General features: G+C 39.7%; 1 protein-coding gene across 1 annotated transcript in view; it reads left to right on the top strand.

Moving 5' to 3' along the window:
- The window catches only part of bub1 (BUB1 mitotic checkpoint serine/threonine kinase), a gene marked incomplete at its 5' end in the record, with an annotated part of 27,852 nt that extends 6,925 nt beyond the window's left edge, over positions 1 to 20,927 (top strand). The window contains 19 exons of the mRNA XM_016514608.1: positions 458 to 498; positions 635 to 810; positions 1,508 to 1,638; positions 3,848 to 4,149; positions 5,875 to 5,909; positions 6,013 to 6,129; positions 6,232 to 6,333; positions 9,224 to 9,305; positions 9,392 to 9,461; positions 9,539 to 9,713; positions 9,791 to 9,854; positions 12,629 to 13,512; positions 13,621 to 13,770; positions 16,780 to 16,880; positions 17,226 to 17,387; positions 19,261 to 19,418; positions 19,504 to 19,681; positions 20,375 to 20,481; positions 20,569 to 20,927. Of these exons, the coding sequence (XP_016370094.1) occupies positions 458 to 498; positions 635 to 810; positions 1,508 to 1,638; positions 3,848 to 4,149; positions 5,875 to 5,909; positions 6,013 to 6,129; positions 6,232 to 6,333; positions 9,224 to 9,305; positions 9,392 to 9,461; positions 9,539 to 9,713; positions 9,791 to 9,854; positions 12,629 to 13,512; positions 13,621 to 13,770; positions 16,780 to 16,880; positions 17,226 to 17,387; positions 19,261 to 19,418; positions 19,504 to 19,681; positions 20,375 to 20,481; positions 20,569 to 20,764 (3,231 nt within the window). The remainder of the gene's footprint in view (positions 1 to 457; positions 499 to 634; positions 811 to 1,507; positions 1,639 to 3,847; positions 4,150 to 5,874; positions 5,910 to 6,012; positions 6,130 to 6,231; positions 6,334 to 9,223; positions 9,306 to 9,391; positions 9,462 to 9,538; positions 9,714 to 9,790; positions 9,855 to 12,628; positions 13,513 to 13,620; positions 13,771 to 16,779; positions 16,881 to 17,225; positions 17,388 to 19,260; positions 19,419 to 19,503; positions 19,682 to 20,374; positions 20,482 to 20,568) is intronic.
- Positions 20,928 to 20,952: the final 25 nt, after the last annotated feature.

Below are 20,952 nucleotides of genomic sequence, written 5' to 3'. Positions count from 1 at the left end.
GTCTCACGCTTGAGGTATTCGGCCAATCACAACGCACTAGATAGCTGGCCAATTAGAGCACACCTCGCTTTTCAGACCGATTAGTTTTGTAAAAATCGACGCGTTTCAGAAAGGCGGGGCATAGAGGAGAAACAATAATGTACAGTATGTGGAAAATGTGTTTTTTGAACCTTAAACCGCATAAACACATTGCATTACACCAAATACACAAAATAATGTTCTTTTTAGCAGCATCATATGACCCCTTTAAAATGACGCTGTAGTGTGCTTTTTCCTTTTTATGCAGTTGTGCTCAGGGAGCAGCGATTGCAGTCAATGATATTCCTTCAGAACACTTAAAATATGCAGCACAAGTCGCATCTGCTTATTTTATTAGACTTGTTTTCAATCCTTCTTAAAACTTTTACATTTTAACTTCAGTGTTTCACTAAGCTTGAGTTTTTATTTTCTTTTGCAGGATCCAGAAGAGCCCTCTCCTGCTCCTAGAATGGTGCGAATGTAAGTGTTTATGACACGGGCTTCATGTTCAGTAGTTCCTGTCAAACCCTTGCACTCCCTGTTCAGTGTAAGATTCAGTAGAGGATTGTGCAGTGGTCGTGATGACGATAGTGTTGTAAATGATCCCCAATCTCAGAATCTCGCGCTCGGAGAATAACCCGGTCCGGACAGGCAGCGGTAACAGCGTGGAGTGTGTGTCCATGTACTGTGTGAATGAGCTGCTGTGTGAGGGATCGGAGCTGTCTTTTGAGGAGCTGAGAGCCAGACGCTACTTTGCTAAATGTAGGCAACAGGAGGAACAGCGCCAACTGGGTGAGAAGACTTTCCTACACTACACATGCACCGATCAAACACATGCTTGGAGAAATGTAGCATTGCATCAGTGTCTCAGCAATGGATGCTCTGCAGTGAATGGGTGCCGTCAGAATGAGAGTCCAAACAGCTGATAAAAACATCACAATAATCCACACGTAATCCACAGCACTCCAGTCCATCAGTTAACATCTGGAGAAGACAAAAGCTGAGACACATCCAGCATTAAGACGCTTTTAACTAAAATACCATAGAGTCCATAATCCATAATAACTCTTCCTCCAGTGAAAAAGTGTTCTGGTCTGAATCGAGAGAAATCTGCACAGATCAAGCAGCGTTTAAACAGCTCTAAACAAATATGCGGCTGGATTTTGATGTGAGAGACAACAGCAGATGCACTTTTACACTGGAGGAAGCGTTATTATGGACTGATGATGGATTTGTTTCTTATACACAGCTTTTCATTTCACAGATGTTAATTGATGTGTGGATTACTGTAATGTTGATGGGTACTTTACTGAGAAGACCGCATAAGCTGCCAATGTGTCAAATCTAAATGGTGTTTAGTTTTCTGCTCTGAGTGTACAGTAGACACACGATCAGATGAACCTCACATTCACTGACTCGAGCCCAGATCTATGCAGTGCTTTTCTTCCACCTCTTATGTGTGTTGCTGTAATGCCTGTTGTTTGATCAGCTGAGAAGCAGCGCAGGCTTTGGGAAGAGGAAGAGGAGGTGAGGAAGATGAAGCAGCTCTTGGATGATCTGGAGATGAATGTGACTCTACAGCCAGCAGAGCAGAGAAATCCAGCGAAGGCTTCTCTTACGGTAAATATCTCGTTCTGACGAACACACCCTGCTGTAGGGATGCCACAGTGAGGATAATTCCCAACCGAGTAATGAACTTGTGACCACAACGGTGTAATACCGCACATTTCCCCCCCTGCATGTCATGTCCGTGGCTCCGTATATACACAAATAATGAAAAGTCTTTGGATTTCTCCCTTACTTTAAACGAATGCTTACGTTTATTGTCCATTACTATTTTTAATGACAAACACAACAACAATTAAAAAAACAAAGCCAAGATCATTGATGTAAACAGAAATATTGTCAAATAGACACTTTTTAGGTGGGCAACTAATGTAATATTAAATGCAATATTTGTCAAATACACAGACATATCAGAGGCGTTTTCATGAATGAACAGGAACCGCTTAATACAGCGCCTGTACAAGAATTAAGTTCAGCATAAGCCTGTACTATATAAATACCTATAAAGCAGGTCTATATGTTTTTTATTGATAAACAGAACTCAATGTAACATTGAGACTACATGAAAAGAGCTTTTACTGTTATAAAAACACAGATTTGTGAGAATTAGGGGAGCTGAAGGTGTCAGAATGAACAGAAACACAAGTTATCACGTTATTGATTGGATCATGAAAAGTCAGCTATGATGTGTATGTACTGGGATGCACATAAGTGGCGGAAATAAAAAATGCATTGGGTAAATATCTTCAGACGCTCATTTGCGTAGCGACATAGTTGACCGCTGTTCATGCACAATCACCGTTTTAGATCGACTAACTGTAATACTGTATAAGACTTCCATTGGAACTGAAATTGTAAATCTAGGCCATGCGCTGCGGGGTTTCAGAGCAAATACGCAAAACTGACATTTCATTCACTTACGCTCTTCACTCGGCAGTGCTGAAACTGAGTGCATATGCATACAGTGCCCTCCACTAATATTGGCACCCTTGGTAAATATGAGCAAAGGCGGCTGTGAAAATAAATCTGCATCGTTTATCCTTTCGATCTTTCGTTCAAAAATATTCTCAAAATTCTAACCTTTCATTGAAGTAAAACAAACTCACATTATGAAATAAGTGTTTTTCTCCAATGCATGTTGGCCACAATTATTGAGTAATATTTCTGAGGTATATTCCCATTCGTATTTATAATTTTGTTTTAGCACACCAGGGTGACTAGGAGCCATGACTTCCTGTTCCACAGGATTATAAATATGAGGAACACAAAGGCTAAGTTCCCATAATCATCCATCACATGTGTGCAGAGCTTGTTTGAGTGGCCAAAGACTCATCATAGCTGGAGAATTGCAGAGATTAGTTGAGTCTTGGGGTCAGAAAGCCTTAAATATCATGACTGCCTCTGTTAGAAATCTTATCATGGGCCGTGGTTGGATCTTCCATCAGGACAATGATCCAAAACAAACTTCAAAATCAACACAAAAAAGTGTCAGTGAGCACACAATGAAGCTTCTGCCATGACCTGAACCCTGTAGAAAATGAGTGAGGTGAACTGAAGAGAAGGAGCTGTGGATCTGGAGTGATTCTGGATGAAGGAATGCTCTCCGATCTCTTGTCAGGTGTTCTCCAAATTCTTCAGGCATTATAGGAGAAAACTCAGAGCTGTTATCTTGGGAAAAGGTCGTTGGATGCCAATAATTGTGGCTAATGTAAACTAGAGAAAAACATTTATTTCATAATGAGATTTTCCCCCCCACTTTCCACTTAGAATATTTTGAATGAAAGATCAAAAAGATAAATGATGCAGATTTAATTTCACAGCCATCTTTGCTTATATTTACCAAGGCTGCCAATATTGCACTGTAGTCTGTACTTGCCACCAACCCACCAAAATAAAAGCTTGCTGATTTTAGGTTTGAAAATGAAAAAATCATATATATATATATGTAAGAAATATTAGCATTATATTTTTTTAGATTTCAAAATGTTATTTTATTTAAAATAAAGTTGTAATAATACTATTACTGTTATTTAGTTTTTTATGGTTATTTTTAATGGGTCACACTGTGCAGTGTGAGCACCAAACCAAATCTCCAAGTGCTCTCAAGAGAACCAGCCTGAAAAACTTATATTCATCCCTGTATTTATACACAAATTAGGTTGACTTGATTAATTTTTCCTCCACACGCGTAGCTCTAGGTTTCATTAGCAGAAGTCGTTTCAAAGAGTGAATAAGTTCTTACACTTTCATTGTTGATTTGCAGGGAGCGGCGTTCCACAGAGTTGAAGCCCCTGAGCCAGTGTGGTCCTCCAGGCCTCAGACAGACCTGCAGCTTCAGACGGAGCACTCCGCAGGGCATGCTGGGAAATGGGACAGCAGTGTGGCAGAAGCGAGCCATCCGCTGACCGCTCCGTTACCCAGTGCAGCCTGCGGCTCCCGACCCGAGAGCGTGAGTGGATCTAGAGAGAGTCTGCTGGGACAGATAGAGAGCACCGCAGTGCTGCGGGATCCCAGCACATCCCTGATCCAGAGCAGCTGCTGCGCTGTCCCCGACACCAGAGAGACGTGAGTATCAGCCACACCACAACATCATCTGCCCCGAGACCGCTGCGTTTGCTCAGGGGCGATGAAAATGTGCTCGCCTTCAGGCCATCAGAGATTAGGATGAGTTTGTTTCTTCATCAGGTTTGTAGAAATGTAGCATTGCATCAGTGTCTCAGCAATGGATGCTCTGCAGTGAATGGGTGCCGTCAGAATGAGAAATTATAATAATCAATAATAATGCTTCCTCTAAGTGAAAAAAAAAAGTCTATGAAACCGTGTGCAAATTGAGGGCTGTGAGGGGGGAAAAAAAAAAGTATGGGTCCAGGTAATGATCTACATTGTGCAAGGTTTACAATATGAACCTTACACTTACGGATGCTGCTGTTTGGGAACGCAGTCGTGTAACAATTCTGGGAGGCAATTATACAGAAATACGTTGATGACAGACTTTGCTCGGACATTTCAAAATGACCATAACATTTCAGATGCTGAGGAACGAGATCGGTCCACTGGTTAGTCAGGTTTTGTCGTCCTATAGCGCAGTCACATTACTTTTTTGATGCGCATGGAGGAATTCACTCGGCAAATGTGTTTCCATCTTTTATTCGCATGAACCCTTTTTCGCACAAGTCAAAAACCACCTCGCGAGCGTAAAAACGTCTTTTTGAATTAAGGGATTTTTATTCGAAATTTGCCGTTTCCATCACTCGTTTCTGATGCGATGCTTCAAAATGCTCATAAAACCAGGGTGATGGAAATATGAACCTTACACTTACGGATGCTGCTGTTTGGGAACGCAGTCGTGTAACAATTCTGGGAGGCAATTATACAGAAATACGTTGATGACAGACTTTGCTCGGACATTTCAAAATGACCATAACATTTCAGATGCTGAGGAACGAGATCGGTCCACTGGTTAGTCAGGTTTTGTCGTCCTATAGCGCAGTCACATTACTTTTTTGATGCGCATGGAGGAATTCACTCGGCAAATGCGTTTCCATCTTTTATTCGCATGAACCCTTTTTCGCACAAGTCAAAAACCACCTCAAGCGAGCGTAAAAACGTTTTTGTGAATTAAGGTATTCTTATTCTAAATTTGCCATTTCCATCACTCGTTTCTGATGCGATGCTTCAAAATGCGCATAAAAACAGGGTGATGGAAACATAGCTATAGTGACACATTACTGTCATTTTGTTTTGTTACTTTGTACGGCTCTCTCTATTTAAATGGGAAAATGGGCAAGTTTGGCTGTACTGCTCTGTAGCTTAGTCTGCAAAATAGTCTAAAAACCCAACATGAAAAAGAGTACTTTGAACATGATCCTTCCTGAGAAAAATTGCAGTATATTGTCAGCACATCATCCACCCTAATTTATCCTGTTAGTTACTGTTCTCATGAACATCATTACTTGTGCTGCGTATAGAATTTTAAATATTCCTATAACAAATCTTTCAAAGCGATTATTTTAGTCATCATTGCGATCACTTTCTGATGTGCTTCACCTGTTTGACACGCTGTATGAGCTCTGAGTTCTCAAGTGCTCATGTGAAGCATAAAACCACCAAATGTGCTGAAATATTAGTAAACATTTTGACATGTTTGTTTCTGGACAGAAGCTGAATGCATTTCATGTGAAAGAGTAAGAATGCTTGGCAAAGATGAGACTGAAGCACAAGCTGTTGTGATGGTAGTCATGATTATTTGATGCACAGAAGTCGTTGTAACGTGTGTTTCTCTGTCTGTAGTGACGCGTGTGATCCAGGTGATGCAAACGCAGACAGTGAGTATATCTCCTCATGTGCACACTGCTCCGTACAGCTGCTGTATGTACACTCACTCTCTCTAACTCTCTCTCTCTCTCTCTGTCTCTCTCTCTCTCTCAGTGTCATGTGGCGGGTTCAATCACTCTCATGTCACTCCAAACACATCTCTGGGTTACGCTCATGCCACACCGTCCCGTGCTCTCCCTTCCCCCACTGTCAACACGCGTGAGGCTTTGGGTAAGAGCACACACACACACACACACACACACACACACACACACACTGAGTTCATGCTGTGTTTACGTGTGGATGCTGTGCTTGACGTGTGTTGTTCTGTAGGTGTGATCATGGACATGTTTCAGGCTCCCACCCTCCTCCAGGAGTCCATGTTCAACAGCACTGTTCAGCCGGAGGACAGCTTTGAGAAGAGCTGCAGAATCAGTATGTCCCCCACACACACAGACACACACAAGCTCCAGCCTTGTACCTGCGCATACCTAATTCATTTAATTAGAGCTGCACAATTCATTAAAACATTGATCTCGATTCAAACACCACGACCTCGTTCCTAAATGACAGCAGTTCTGCTGTGTCTATTTTAAAAGGACATAACACAGTTTCTGCCAATCTCGTGTTAATCTTGAGTATCTATAGAGTATTAGAGCATCCTTCATCAGGGTGTCCGCGGGTCCTTAAAAAGTCTTAAAATGTCTTCAATAACGTTTTCCTAATATAAGGCCTTAAAAAGTCTTAATGTCTTAAATTCGGATTCGATGGTTCTTAAATATTTTTGGTCACATTACTGCTAAAATATCTTCAGTCTGACGGACCTAATGACTTTACAATCATTGGACAGACCGAAGATTTTTTCTTCCCCGCGGTAAGTTACTGCATCATCAGAGATTCGATTTTTTCTTCCCCGCGGTAAGTTACTGCATCATCAGAGATTCGCAGTAGCAGAATACAGGTCGAGCTCATAGACTGTATAGGTCGAACTACCTTTTTAATGTTCTCAATAAAAATAATAATTTATTACAATAAAATTTTATGATTAAAACATAAGTGACAAAAAAATAACCAGCGACGCATCGAAACGTGACAATGATTCTTCTAATTTTATTAGCCTACATTCAATGTAAACAGCGATTGATAATGGATAGTGTATTTCTAGTATCAAGGTCGCGCTGTTGAGGTTCACTCTGTTTGTCTCTTTTGTGAGAGACTTCAGAGCAAATGAGCGTAACAGCACATAAACTCAGAAGAAACACACTGAGGTAAAAATTCAAAATGTTTAGTTTATTCATAACATGATATAGTTAAGTAACTCCATGACAAGTGAGCTATTTTGCTCAATATTCTCACGACGCAAAAAAACCATTCAAAACACCTAGAGTGCACGCATTACGTGAAGTCTAGTGTGTGCGCATTTGCAGTGCGCTCTGCCTGATCACTGCATGATTCAGTCTATTAAAATACATTTAGAATGATCACAAATTCAAGACATGGGGGCAGAAAATGACTTCATATAGTTTATCAATTTCACATGAAGAGTGCCTTTTTTTTCTCCTAAAATTATTCAAATGTGATATTGATTTTTTTTAAAGCAGTTCAATAAACTAGAGGTTTTATTAAGAGACTTACGTTTTAGACACAATATTGCCTGTTTTTGCACTATTTCGACAACAAAAATAATTCCAAACAAAGCCACAGCGCTGTTTTGCGTCTCTGAGCAACATGACGGTGTTTTGTTCTGCATTAAACTGTGTGTAAACGCATCTAAATGCCACTTCAGATGCAGCTTATGTCTGGATTGCAAAGATGAATTTTGTTGATACTGATTTCATTTGCTTGGTAACAGCCCAAATGTCTTATTATTCTAATTCACTGATTAAATGTAATAATTTGACTCAAAAGATAATGCACACTTATAGAAAAATGGCTTTATAAAGGTAAAATGCCCATAAAAGGTAAAAATCTATTTAAACTTATTGGAAAAGATTAATTTCTATCTGACCACCACACAGAATATGAAGAATATCAAAAACTTTAGGAGTCAGCTGTCCACGAAAGTCCTTAAGATAGCAGCATGATAACACACTCAATCAGTTGAATGAATGACTCGATACTCACTCATTCAGTGACTTACTGGTAGTTCAGTTGAGAAGTATGTTGAAAAGTATGCAGTTTTCCCCTCAACATTTCTTATTTGTATACTCATAAATGCATTTAAAACATTAATCTCATAACATTATTTATTGCAGTTGTAATTATTGTTAGTTGCAGTGTAAATTATTTCATCTGACTGGTAGCAGCCCTATAGTGTATATTGAATGTATTGATAAATTGTAATAATTTGACATGAAAGATGATGCATACATATAAAAAGGTTAAAAATAGGCCTTTGTAAAGGTAAATATGCAGATTTAAGTATGTAAAAGCTGATAGAACACTGATGAAAATATTGCTTATATGTACTGTATGTAATATAATGTGTACTTCCATTACAGGTTTAGGTCTTAAATTTCATATAAGGTGGTATTAAAAAGGTCTTAAAAAGTCTTAAATTTAACTTTTTCATGTCTGTAGAAACCCTGTTCATATCTCTGTAGAGTCTTTAGTTTGATCAGATTTATAAAAGACAGATTCTCTCTGAAATCAGTCGAGCTCCTGGAGGCGTGTCGTGGGCGGAGCTACAGACATTGACATCAATAAAACAGGAACGAAAACTTCCCTCACTTAAATGTTATTTAATTTGTTTATAAAACATTCATCACTGAAATGGCAGAATGCATGAAATGGCATTAGAACTCTACTTTAACAATTATGATCCAGGGCTCCATTTTGCAACCTTTTTTTTTTTGCCGGTGCGACTAACTTTTAGTGGTTGCACTGGTGCCACGACCATGCTGCCCAACTTTAAGCGCTGCCATTTCTTTTGCATACGAGAGACCACAAACGGCAAACAAGACCGAAGCGGAATGAAACTCTGCTGCTCCGAAGTACTTTTTCTCAGATAGAGGTTTCAGACAACACTCTTCATTATTTTCTAATGCTTAAAGATGAAAAATAAACTAAATGCTTTAATTGTAAATCGGTCATGTAGATGAGAGGCCCTAATGACCTTTGTGACCTAATCTGTCAAATCATTTAATATTTTGAAAAATAATTGCCGAAACCATTTGAAAGGATATATATATTGAAGCAGCAGTGAAGCACCTCTTTAAATTGATAGTGACAGCCGAGTTGTTATTTTTGTCTCTTCGCTTGGCTTTTGAAGCAACGGCGTGCTGCTGGTTAGAATGTGCTCTGATTGTCGTCCTGTGTTGTTCAGGCAGCGCCCCCTCATGTGTTAAAGCTCCCAGCGCAACTCCATTCATGATATACCAGGACCGAGATGAGCAGGAGAACGGAGGGTGAGACACGAGGCCTTCGTTCATCCAGTAATGTGAATGGTTTCTGTAAGTGACCTCTGACCGTGTTCTCTCCATCTGTCCTTCAGTTCTGGCCAGGACCGAAGCAAACCACCGCAGAGCCGAGCGCTGATGGAAGTCCCAGTGTCCAAAGCCAATGTAAGCACTGTTCGCAGCTGTAGAGTCATAGAGGCCAGTAATCAAGCAAGTCTGTTGACGTTGTGTGTCTTTATTAGGACACTCCAGTCAGCACAGAGTCCATCACAGATGAGAGTACCCTGTGGGCAGCGCGTAACGTCTCTGTAGGCCCGTGTCCCAACCACACCCGTGACTTCTCCCTGTCCGCTCATCTGGTGTCCACACCGCTCCACCCTCATGCACCGCACTCATGGGACATGGAGGAGCTGCAAGGTATTCATCCTCATTTACCTGCTGCTCTTGAGTGAGCTGTGTTGATCTGGGTGTGATATGTGACTGTCCTCTCTCAGAGGAAAACGCAGGGATCAGCGGAGCAGAGGAAAACCCGTACATACGACAGCCCACCAAACTCAGGTATCAGCACAACATCATTACTCAAGCATTTCTTCTGCTTATTTCATGCATATTGCCATAGTGTATCCACCTTATTTTGCAGCTAGGAAGTAAGCTATTTCCTTGTGAGTCTTATGATTCTTTAGCCTCACTAGATAAATAACTAAAAGTAGGGCTGCACTGAACAAGTACGATACCGATACTTTCTTTTTTTCTTTTTTTTTTTTAGTGCTGGGCAACGATTAATCACATCCAAAATAAAAGATTTTGTTTTCATAATATATGTGACCCTGGAGCACAAAAGCAGTGTTAAGTTACATGGAAGGAAAGATGATTTATTCAGATGATGTATAAATCTAAATTTCGAAAAATTGACACTTATGACTGGTTTTGTGCTCCAGGGTCACATACTGTATGTGCATTGTGTATACTTATGTATATATAAATACACATATGCATATATATATTTAAGAAAAATATATTGTTTATATATAATATAAATTATATAAATATATACATGTAAATTGTTGGCGAAATAGAGCAAAAACAAGCAATATGGTGTCTAAAACGTAAGTCTCTTAATTAACTTATTGTTTATTGAATTCAATGTCACATTTGTAATCATTGTAATTTTTGGAGAAACACGGCACTCTTCGTGTGAAATTGAATAAATATATGAAGTGGTATAAATATATACATTTTCTGCCATGTCTTGAATTTGTGATCATTCTAAATGCATTTTAATAGCCTGAATCATGCAGTGAAAGAAAACACACGAAATGCACACACGCACTAGTCTAGACTTCACGTAATGTATGCGTGCGCTCTGTAGGGATGTTTTGAATGGTTTTTGCAAAATACTCGATAATGTCAAATCGCACATCGTTAAAACAACAATTACGATATTATCGCAGACGATATATATCGCACACCCCTAGTTTGCAGTATCACGCAGCATAACAGACTGTTTTTGGACTGGTAAAATGACGCTGGAAGCCTTACAAATGCATATGTCCATTTTTATGTTAAAATTAAGGTGGGTACTGCAGAACGTTGAAGTAATATGCTATGCTAAACATTTTTGCATAGAATTAGAATTAAAAAAGGTGAACAATTTGATGACTGCATCCCACTTGCTGAATTATCATAAAAATCATATAACGATGCACTGAAATGAAAATTCTGGGCTGAAACCAAAAATTCAGGATGCACTTGGCCAAAAAGTGAAAGCAAAAATACATTTTATTTATTAAACAGTTGATTAAACAAATCTATTTAATAATAAATACTCTAATAAAAACTTCAATTGTGCAAACATTTAAATTGCACATAAGGCACAAGTTTTATATTAACTTTTTAATAACAGAATTATGTTTCTACTCCAGCTTGTTGAAATATAACCATTTAAACACTGGCTGTAATAACTTTTTTTCATGACAGATTTATTCAAACATACATAAAATAATGAACAAGTAAAGTGAAAATATAATGAATATGTAATATAGTGCATATATTTATCAAAATCCCCTCTCTAGAGTTATTATATATTTATTTTTCAAACTATTGAATATATGGTCATTGAATGTCTTTCCTGAGGTAAATGTGATGTTACGTGGCGTTATTGTTCTCAAGCTGTTATACTGACGTCTTTCTGTGGTTGAAACACTGATTGAGCGTTTACATGAGAGATGTTTAATCTCTGTAAGTTGTTCTGTTTCTTTGAATGAATACATATCATATTATTCCATTACAAATAAGAAATCAATATAATTCAGCACTAGCTTCACACACAGCTGCATAAAATAGACACTGACAGTCAAAATGCACTGTTGGAGAAATGCTAATTAAACATCACTGTTTCTGTCATTGATCTTAGCCTTTAATCTGTTTGTTAACCGCTTCAGATGTAAATGAACAATCAATCTCTGCACACCTGACGGCAATTGATAGGTGCGTAGGAGACGAAGACCAAAACTAAAGGATAAAACAAATCCCGGACACTGTCAATTTGTGCAAAAAGTATCAAAATGTTTAATAATGTTTCGGTCACATGACCTTCATCAGGTATCTTCAAACATGAAATTACAAGCAAAACCACATTTAAAAAGAAATCATGACCAATCTCTGCAAAGGACCATCGCTTAGTAATAACCCACACTGACTGGGTACATCAACATCAATTAAAAAAAACTAATTATATACATATACACCCAAAAACCGCATGTATTATAACATCACATTAAACAGTGCTTCATCGTTCATGCCTAAAGGAGATAAAGTCTGAAGGGTAAAAATCCAAAACCGCTCGGATCGCTGTAAGAGTAATTCAGTATCTCCTCCTCTAGGTGGCATATTAACCATTTCAATCCCACAAAAGCGTAAGGTCGAAACTTTCATGTTTTGGGCAAGAAAATGGGCTGCAACTGGATAATTCACATCTTTTCTCCTAATAGAACTCTTGTGTTCACTAACTCTTGAAGTTGATGTTATGTTTTACCGACATAGCCTAGACCACAGGGACAACAATTCAAATAAACAACATGAGTGGAGACACAAGTTATCACAGAATTGATTCTATATTTTTTACCGGTTCTCGGATGACGGAAGAATGAACCGTTTCAGATGAAAATTTTTGTTTGCTGAAATTTGTGCATCGCTAGTATCATACTACTGTTTGAAGTGTGTTTAGTTTCTCAAAAACAAACCGCATGTAGTGCTGGTGTTGAGTTGTCTTTAGTTGCTGTATGAGCCAGTGTGTCTTGTAGCTGATGGGCTAGTGTCTGGTTTGCCTGCAGTCCAATCATGGAGCAGAGTCCAGCGGAGGAGAAGCCGTCAGAGCTGGCGGAGTGCAGCATGCATGCTCAGGGCACTATTGTTGGGGAAGGAGTGTCATTAGCTCAGCCGAGTCAAGGGCTTTCTCTGGCCCAACACAGCCAAAGCACTTGCAGCAGCAGCAGACATCCTCTGGCTGCCCTGTCCTTCCCCGACAACACAGCCCTGAGGACACATGACGAGTCCATGAGGAGTAGCACCAGACCTAGCTGGAGCATTTATCAGAGCCCAGAGAAAGAGCCCACACTCCCAGCGACAGTTGTTGATGTTCTTTTGCCGAAGAGGTCCTTTCACAGGCGCAAGTCAGGGAAAAAGCCACTGGAAGAGAACCAGGATGTCTTCCATGAGCAAGATGTCCTCACGAGTCCGAAAGCCGCCCCGGGACCGCACTGGCTCCAGATGAACAGCTCGACGCACGCAGCAGAACCAGATCTCGATGTCATGAAGAGTCCTCCTGCGGTCTCTGGAGTGTCCTGGACCATCCACCAGAGCCCCGAGGAAGCTCCCGAAACAGACTTCCTGTGGGAGACAATCCCAGAACCAGTGGGGCAGAATTCAGATGTGCTCTCAGCATACAGGGAAGTAGATGTTCTGCTTCCCAAGAAATCATTCCAGCGGCGGAAATCAGGGGTAAAAGCGCTGCAGGCATTGCATGAATCTCTCTTAATGAGTCCAAAGCAAGCCCCTAAACCGGCTCAGGAAGAGCCCAGGAGTCCAGGTCTAGGCTGGTTCTGTGCCGACAGTCCACAACAGCCGAGTGAACCAGATTTGGATGTCATGGCCAGCCCCCCGCAGAGCTCCCGGACCCCAGATGCCCCCATGATCCCGATGGACACATCCAGAGCAGGTATGCAGCCTGTTCAGATTTGATCTCACATGTGGCTTTATAATGCACTGCACACAAAGGCTTCGCCGTGTTTCCTGCGAGGCGCTCATCATGTGCTTGTTTCTGCAGTCTGTGTCCAGCTGCTGTCAGACCCCTGGGATGAGGAGCTGATCGTGTCTCTGCTCTCCAGCCTGCAGCCTCCTCTCTCCTCCAACCCCAACCTCACCGCCTGGAGCTGTCGCCTGCCCACCATCACGCCCAAAATGACCGTCCAGATTGGTGCGTCTCGCTAATCTCACGTTTCAATGCTGTTTACTTGCACAGATCCCTTCTATAAGCAGTTTCATGTTGATCGATCCATTTTAAAGTCTTTGGGGTAAGTTGCAGCATTCTCTGGGAATTAAAGGAGAAGTTTGCAGAAATTCAACCAGCTGTGTAGAGTTACAATATCAGAAGTAAGGCTGGGCGATAAAACGATAATGATTATTGCGATGTAATTTTCCTCATCACAGTGGGATATTCATATAGAATTCTATTATAATTAATGTAGACATGTTTTAAATGTATTAAAGGAGTAAATTAATATAATTAGTGTTTTTTGTGATTAAGTTATAGCGTTTGTGCATTTATACTTAATGTATTTAGACTGCTTTTTTTTATAAAAAAATACTTAGAAACCATATCATTATATTTTTTACCATGGTATTGAGGTGCAGTATGTGTGTTTTTTAACTGTGGTTATCATCTGAATGTATGCTACAATGGAAGAACAATAGTTAATGTTAGTAAAACTCAAACAGTCAGAATAATTAAGTTTCACCATATAAAAATGAGGTTGTTACAATTTTTACAGATGTTACTGTTTTTGATAATTAATAGAGATGCACGATATTGGATTTTTGCCGATATTTTTCAACTCATTTGGCCGATAGCGGATGCCGATACGGATATATTTCATTTTGTTTGGAAACAACACCAAGTCTCACTTGTGCAGAGATTATAAACATTATTTTTAATTTTGGTTAGTTTTTAACAAAAAAACGTACTTGTTAGAAATAAACAATGAAGTTATTTTGTAATGAGAGTACTTTCAAAGCTTTGAAAATGACTATAAAAGAGTTGTAAAAATTCTGAAAATCTTTTAGAGCTCCTTGTATTTAAGTTTTCAAAACCCGTTTGACCGTTTGGAAAAAAATACATATTATACATTGAATAAATCTTAAGGGTGCTCCGATATGAAAATTTTGGCTGATACCGATAACCGATAATTCTTTATATATGAAAGCCGATAACCGATATGTTGGCCAATAAATCTAAATTCTAATTTTTATATAATTTGAGAACCTGATTACCAAAAAAGTCTCACCATTAAAAGGTGACTTCAACATAAATCAAACATAAAGCAACCTTACAAATAAATAAAATAATGTTTAAATAATGCAAATAAGTCACTGGACAACATTACTTATGTGTAAAAAAATAAAATAAAAAATCATGTGCCATGGATAAATTAAACGGAATAAGCTCCGCACCAACGATAATGAAATTATTTTAATTAAACCATATTGTTGATGAAAATAATAAGATACAAAATAAAAGTGGTGGTTATTAATAATATATCAATGATTTTGAAAAGTATTTAAGTATCTTAAATTACCACTGTTTCAAATAGCATCATTTCTGTAGCTGAAGAGCTGAATGAAAACCATTAAACTGAAGCACTTTGTTAGCGGGTTAATTAAGCTATATGAGAATCAGATCTTTATACAACATAAACATAGTATTATAATTTATATACGCACAAAAAGATGCAAATGCACAAGCGATCTTGAACTAAGTTACGCGCTGGTCAGATGTGTAACTTTTGGACACGCACTTTCACAATTTATTTATTTTTTTACAATATTCTCTTTATAATGTTATGTATATGATATTCCCAATTATAGTTATTAATGTTGTGCATTGCTGTTCAAGCAGCGTGCGCTGAAGCTGACGAGCTGAATGAACACCGGTGAGCTGAAGTGCTGCCAGCTTATATTTAACTCAAGGAAACGCATAATACATTAGATTAATCAGATATTAATACAACATAAACATATTACATATATGCACAAAAAGATGCAAATGCACAAGTGAACTCGAACTAAGTTAAACATGATAATCAGAATGTGTAACTTCTGTTGTGGATGCGCTCTTCCCGTAACAACGCGCTGAAACACGGAAACCAAACCGAAATAATTCACAAAGTTTTATTATAATAGTGTTCTCATTGTAGTGTTATATATATGACAATCCCAATCATAGTTATTAATGTTGTGCACTGCTGCATGCGCTGAACTAAAGATGGTCACCCGTAAACTGAAGCGCTCTATTAACCCTCCATTAGCTTAACCAAACGCATTCTATATGAGATAAATCAGATTTATATGCATAAAATAAACACAATATTACAACGTACAATTGCACAAAAGGCTGTAAATGCACAAGCGAACTTAACTGTGCTAGTCATGAAGGTGTAGCTCCGTTGTGGATGCGCTCTTCCCGTAACAACGCGCTTAAACACGGGCGAACAAAGATTCCATAGCAATATTTTACAGTTGCTAATGATCTCATTATAATATGACAGACTTGCCCTGCACATGTTGCAGTTCATTGTATTTTCCTTTTCGAAGTGATTCAGTATTTCAAGCAGTTAAAAACCATCATGGCGAACAGTGCGCATCTGAAGCGTCTCGGAAGGAAATAATGCATTGTTTATCGGCTTTAAGATATCGGCCAAAATTTCTTAGCGGTTCGATAACGATAACCGAAAAATTAACATTTATCGGCCGATACCGATATGGTGGCCGATATATCGTGCATCCCTAATAAATCTAAATCTAATCACCATTCAGGCAAAAGTTTGCTTCATGAATGACCACACTGCTGACGTGATCTTATCGCTAGCACACCCTGAGCACATGTGAGTTATTCGTCTTATCGGCAAGGCATATATGCATAATTCTTCATTTCGGGCTGATTCCGATGTTTACATTTGAAGCTATTGTAACGTAATTATTAAACCCTACACTGACAGTGTATTCAATAGTATGCTGTTTAATTTGACTTCCTTACAATGATTGAAAGCAAATGTGAGCGTTTGAATGTGTTCTGTCTGCTTTCCAATCAGATCTGAGTGCTGCACATCCCTGCTATACAGATCTCCTCACATAATGTTTCACTTCCTGTTACTGTGCTTCACTTCCTGTTACTGAGCTCAATGTGTCTCCATGTGCCTCTCTCCCTCAGCTGGAGAGTCGCTGCGAGTGGACTTCGTTCTTGGACGGGGAGCGTTTGCCACAGTGTACCAGGCCACCAACCTCATGAGCACACAGAAACTCTTCCTAAAGGTAACAAGAGAGCACACAAATCTGATCTACAGATATTCGTGACATCACACACATCACCTGCAAAGCTTTCCCTGAGTGCTTCACTTTTCAGCAAAATCCACCTGCACTTGTAGCGACTCTGCAAATGAGAAAGGACGAGCGTTACTTGGAAAAAGTAATCTGATTACGTAACTCGCGTTACTTGTAATGCGTTACCCCCAACACTGCGAGCATCATGTTTAAACTCATGGTGCTGCATGACGTGCTACGTTGGTAGAAATAAAGCAAATAGCAGCTTTTCTTATCTTTTCTTGTGCTCGAATAGCAACTAGCTTCTGTTTGTTCTTCCTCCGCTGCCCTCGTTAGGTGCAGAAGCCAGCGAACCCGTGGGAGTTTTACATGGACAGCCAGCTGAACGCCCGTCTGCAGCCCAGCGTGCGGCACCTCTTTAACACCATATACTCTGCCCACCTCTTCACCAACGGCAGCGTCCTGATCGGAGAGCTGCACAACTGTGGCACGCTGCTGGTGAGGACCGCCTGTGTGCATAAAACGCTTCACAGCCCATCAGACGAGGGCCACTGTCCTCAAACATGAAGGCCAGTCGTTCCACAGTCTTCATCTCTAGTTTGACTGGCCAGTAGGGCTGTGTGAGATATCGTCTGCGATAATATCGTAATCGTTGTTTTAACGATGTGCGATTTGACATTATCGAGTATTTTGCAAAAAACATTCAAAACACCCCTACAGAGCGCACGCATACATCACGTGAAGTCTAGACTAGAGCGCGTTTAGAGTGCGTTCTTTCACTGCATGATTCAGTCTATTAAAATGCATTTAGAATGATCACAAATTCAAGACATGATGGCAGAAAATGTATATTTATACCACTTCATATAGTTATTCAATTTCACACGAAGAGTGCCGTTTTTACAAATGTGATATGTTTATTGAACTGTTGTAAAAAATCAATAAGTTAATCAAAAGACTTACGTTTTAGACCGCATATTGCCTGTTTTTGCTCTATTTCGACAACAAAAATAATTCCAAACACAGCCACAGTGCTGTTCTGCGTCTCTGAGCAACATGACGGTGTTTCGTTCCTGAATGAATCAACCGTTTAAATGATTCGGTTCAATCGCAATGACTCTCTTATTAACAGACACTTGCTGCCACCTGCTGGCGGTTTCAATTTCAAATTTCGGCTTTTTCTTTCTCTTTTCTTTTTTTTTTTTATTCTAATTCCCTGATTAAATGTAAGAATTTGACTCAAAAGATAATGGACACTTTTAGAAAAAATGGCTTTATAAAGGTAAAAAGGCCCATAAAATGTAAAAATAAGTTTAAACTTATTGGAAAGGATTAATTTCTCTGTGTGAACTGACCAGCACACAGAATATAAAGAATATCAAAAACTTTAGGAGTCAGCAGTCTTCGGCAGTCCTTAAGGTACCAGCACAATTACACACTGGGCAAAATATCGTCTAATTATCGTTACCGATAAAATCCCCAAAAATATCAAAATATTATTTTTTGTCAATATCGCACACCCCTACTGGCCAGTAAACAATACAGATTTTTAAACAAAATGGTGTATTCATGTAACCAAAGAGGTTCTGTTTTCAAATTTGATTGCTCGTGAATTTATGCACTGCTTTATGGAATCGTTCACCACAAAATCAGTGAGTACTGTAGAGCAGTGGTTCTCTACCAGGGGGCCTCAAGATGACTTAAAATGATTTTTTTAAAAACACACAAAACAAGCATTAAAATAAGCTAAACAACTAAAAATCAAGATATTTCTAATTTTGTTTTAATGTAGGCTCTTATTCATATGAAAAATTTGTGAGATAGCTAGTTATAATGGTAATTAAATAATGTTATATGATAAAAGTCTACATTAAAATCTGTCATATAAATTGGTCTCTTCATTATAAATTAGCCTACTGATTGCCACCATTGATGGACAACATTTTTTAATAATATTAAAAATATCTGTATTACATTATATTCTGCAGTTCTTCCCTGTTGTACTGAATATCTATACTTTTCAAATTATCATATCGAAGTTAGAAATTCAAATATTGTGACAAAATAAATTTTGTAGGGTGCCACAAGTTTGTTAAAATTTCCAAAGGGTGCCGCGACTAAAAAAAGGTTGGGAAACACTGCTCTAGACAACTGCTTTATTTCTTTTAAGAGCCAGGAGTCTTAAAAACCTGTATATATGAGGAAGCCCGGTTTTTGAATAGACGGTGTGATTTTCTAGAAGTCAGTCCATGTGAGTTTGCCAGTTAGCCACATGGCTGAAGTGTGCTGTGCAGCCGTCCGCCCCTGTTAGGACAAACGCAAGCGAATGTAGCTGAATGGTGGTGTTGTCCTGTCTCATGTCGTCCTCCAGAGCGCTATAAACCTGTACAAGAGCCGCAGTGAGAAGGTGATGCCGCAGCCTCTGGTGCTGTACTTCACCGTCTGCATCCTGCACATGGTGGAGCAGCTGCATCAGGCCAGCATCATACACGCCGACATCAAGCCCGACAACTTCCTTTTGGGAGAGAGGTACGTGCTTTCCCAGCATGCACTGCAGGAGTGCGGCGGCCCGGCGGGTGCAGGCTGAATGACTTGTGCTGTCGCTTTTGTTCAGGTTTCTGGAGAATGACTGCTTCGAGCAGGATCACCTAGAGCACGGCTTGGCTCTGATTGACCTCGGGCAGAGCATCGATATGACACTCTTCCCAGAAGGCACTGCGTTCACTGCCAAATGCATGACTTCAGGCTTCCAGTGTGTGGAGATGCTGAGCGGCCGACCCTGGACCTATCAGGTGAGCATCATTTCAGCAAGCCTGAAACAGATCGACTCCTGTTGGGATACTTCACCAGTGCTGGGTAGATTTGCAATCTGTAGGCCATTACTGATTGCAAATTACATGACGGAAATTATAGTTAGTAACGCAGTCTATTAGAGAACTAATTTTAGGTAATGCATTCAGACTACTTTTTGATTACTTTGAGGTTACTTTTGACCTAACCCATTAATCACATAGATATGAATAGGATTATTTTGTACTGTTTTGATATAAAATATTCCATTCTTAGTCAACAACATGAAATGCATTAAAGGGGTCGTGAACTGAGAAATCAAGATTCCCTTGATCTTTTAAAATATAAGAGGTCACTGCACTACAAAAACATCCTGTAAGTTTCAGAACTCAAAACTCTAAAAACCGCATCTACTGAAGCCAATTTCCCAAAACGGCAGGTTGTGGAATGTGCCGCTCTATGATGTAATAGTGTGGCTAAACTCCGCCTCCGCAGAAGATGATCAACGCCTGCTTCTACATCACTGCCTGTTTAGCCCCGCCCACCGATTAAACTTTTAATGCACACCTGCCAGCCAATCAGAATCAAGTATTCAGACAGAGCATGGTGTATAATGTGATTTATGAGATTCGCACTGATTTTCTGTCTTGTTGGTTTAGTGCACACTCATGTCTGCCATTCTGTATTTTTAACAGACTGATTATTTTGGCATTGCGGGGACGGTCTACTGTATGATGTTTGGGACGTACATGCAAGTTAAACAGGAAGGTGGCATTTGGAGAACCAATGGAGTTTTCAAAAGGTAACGTGAAAGCATGCTGGATCATGTGACGACTAGTGATGAAGCGCAGTTTTGAGGTGACTGTAATGTTGGTTCTCTCTGTATCAGGAATGTTCACGCTGATCTGTGGCAGGACTTCTTCCACACGCTGCTGAACGTGCCGGACTGCAGCTCTTTGCTGTGTCTGCACAGCCTCCGCCTGCGATTCGATGCCGTCCTGCAGCAGAATTACAGCAGCAAACTGCGCAGTCTGAAAAACAGGCTGGTGGTGCAGATCCTGGAGGCTCGCTCCTCACGCAGATGATGCTCCTGCTTTCAAAGCTTTGGTCTGCTGTGAACACCGAGGCTTCATTCAGCCGTATTCAAACACTGCCACTTTCTGTAGGTGAGACGCTGTCTGTGTAGAATGATACACACTGCTCTCTTTTTTTCCATTGCTACTTCATTTTACGATTTTGAATTGTAAATGAAGCCTTTGAAGCCTTTTGTAGA

Source organism: Sinocyclocheilus rhinocerous, unplaced genomic scaffold (genome assembly GCF_001515625.1).
Source record: "Sinocyclocheilus rhinocerous isolate Xijiao unplaced genomic scaffold, SAMN03320098_v1.1 scaffold372, whole genome shotgun sequence".
Classification (NCBI taxonomy): domain Eukaryota; kingdom Metazoa; phylum Chordata; class Actinopteri; order Cypriniformes; family Cyprinidae; genus Sinocyclocheilus; species Sinocyclocheilus rhinocerous.
The sequence above is the reverse complement of the archived record's forward strand: the minus strand, read 5'-3'. Positions and strand labels throughout refer to the sequence as shown.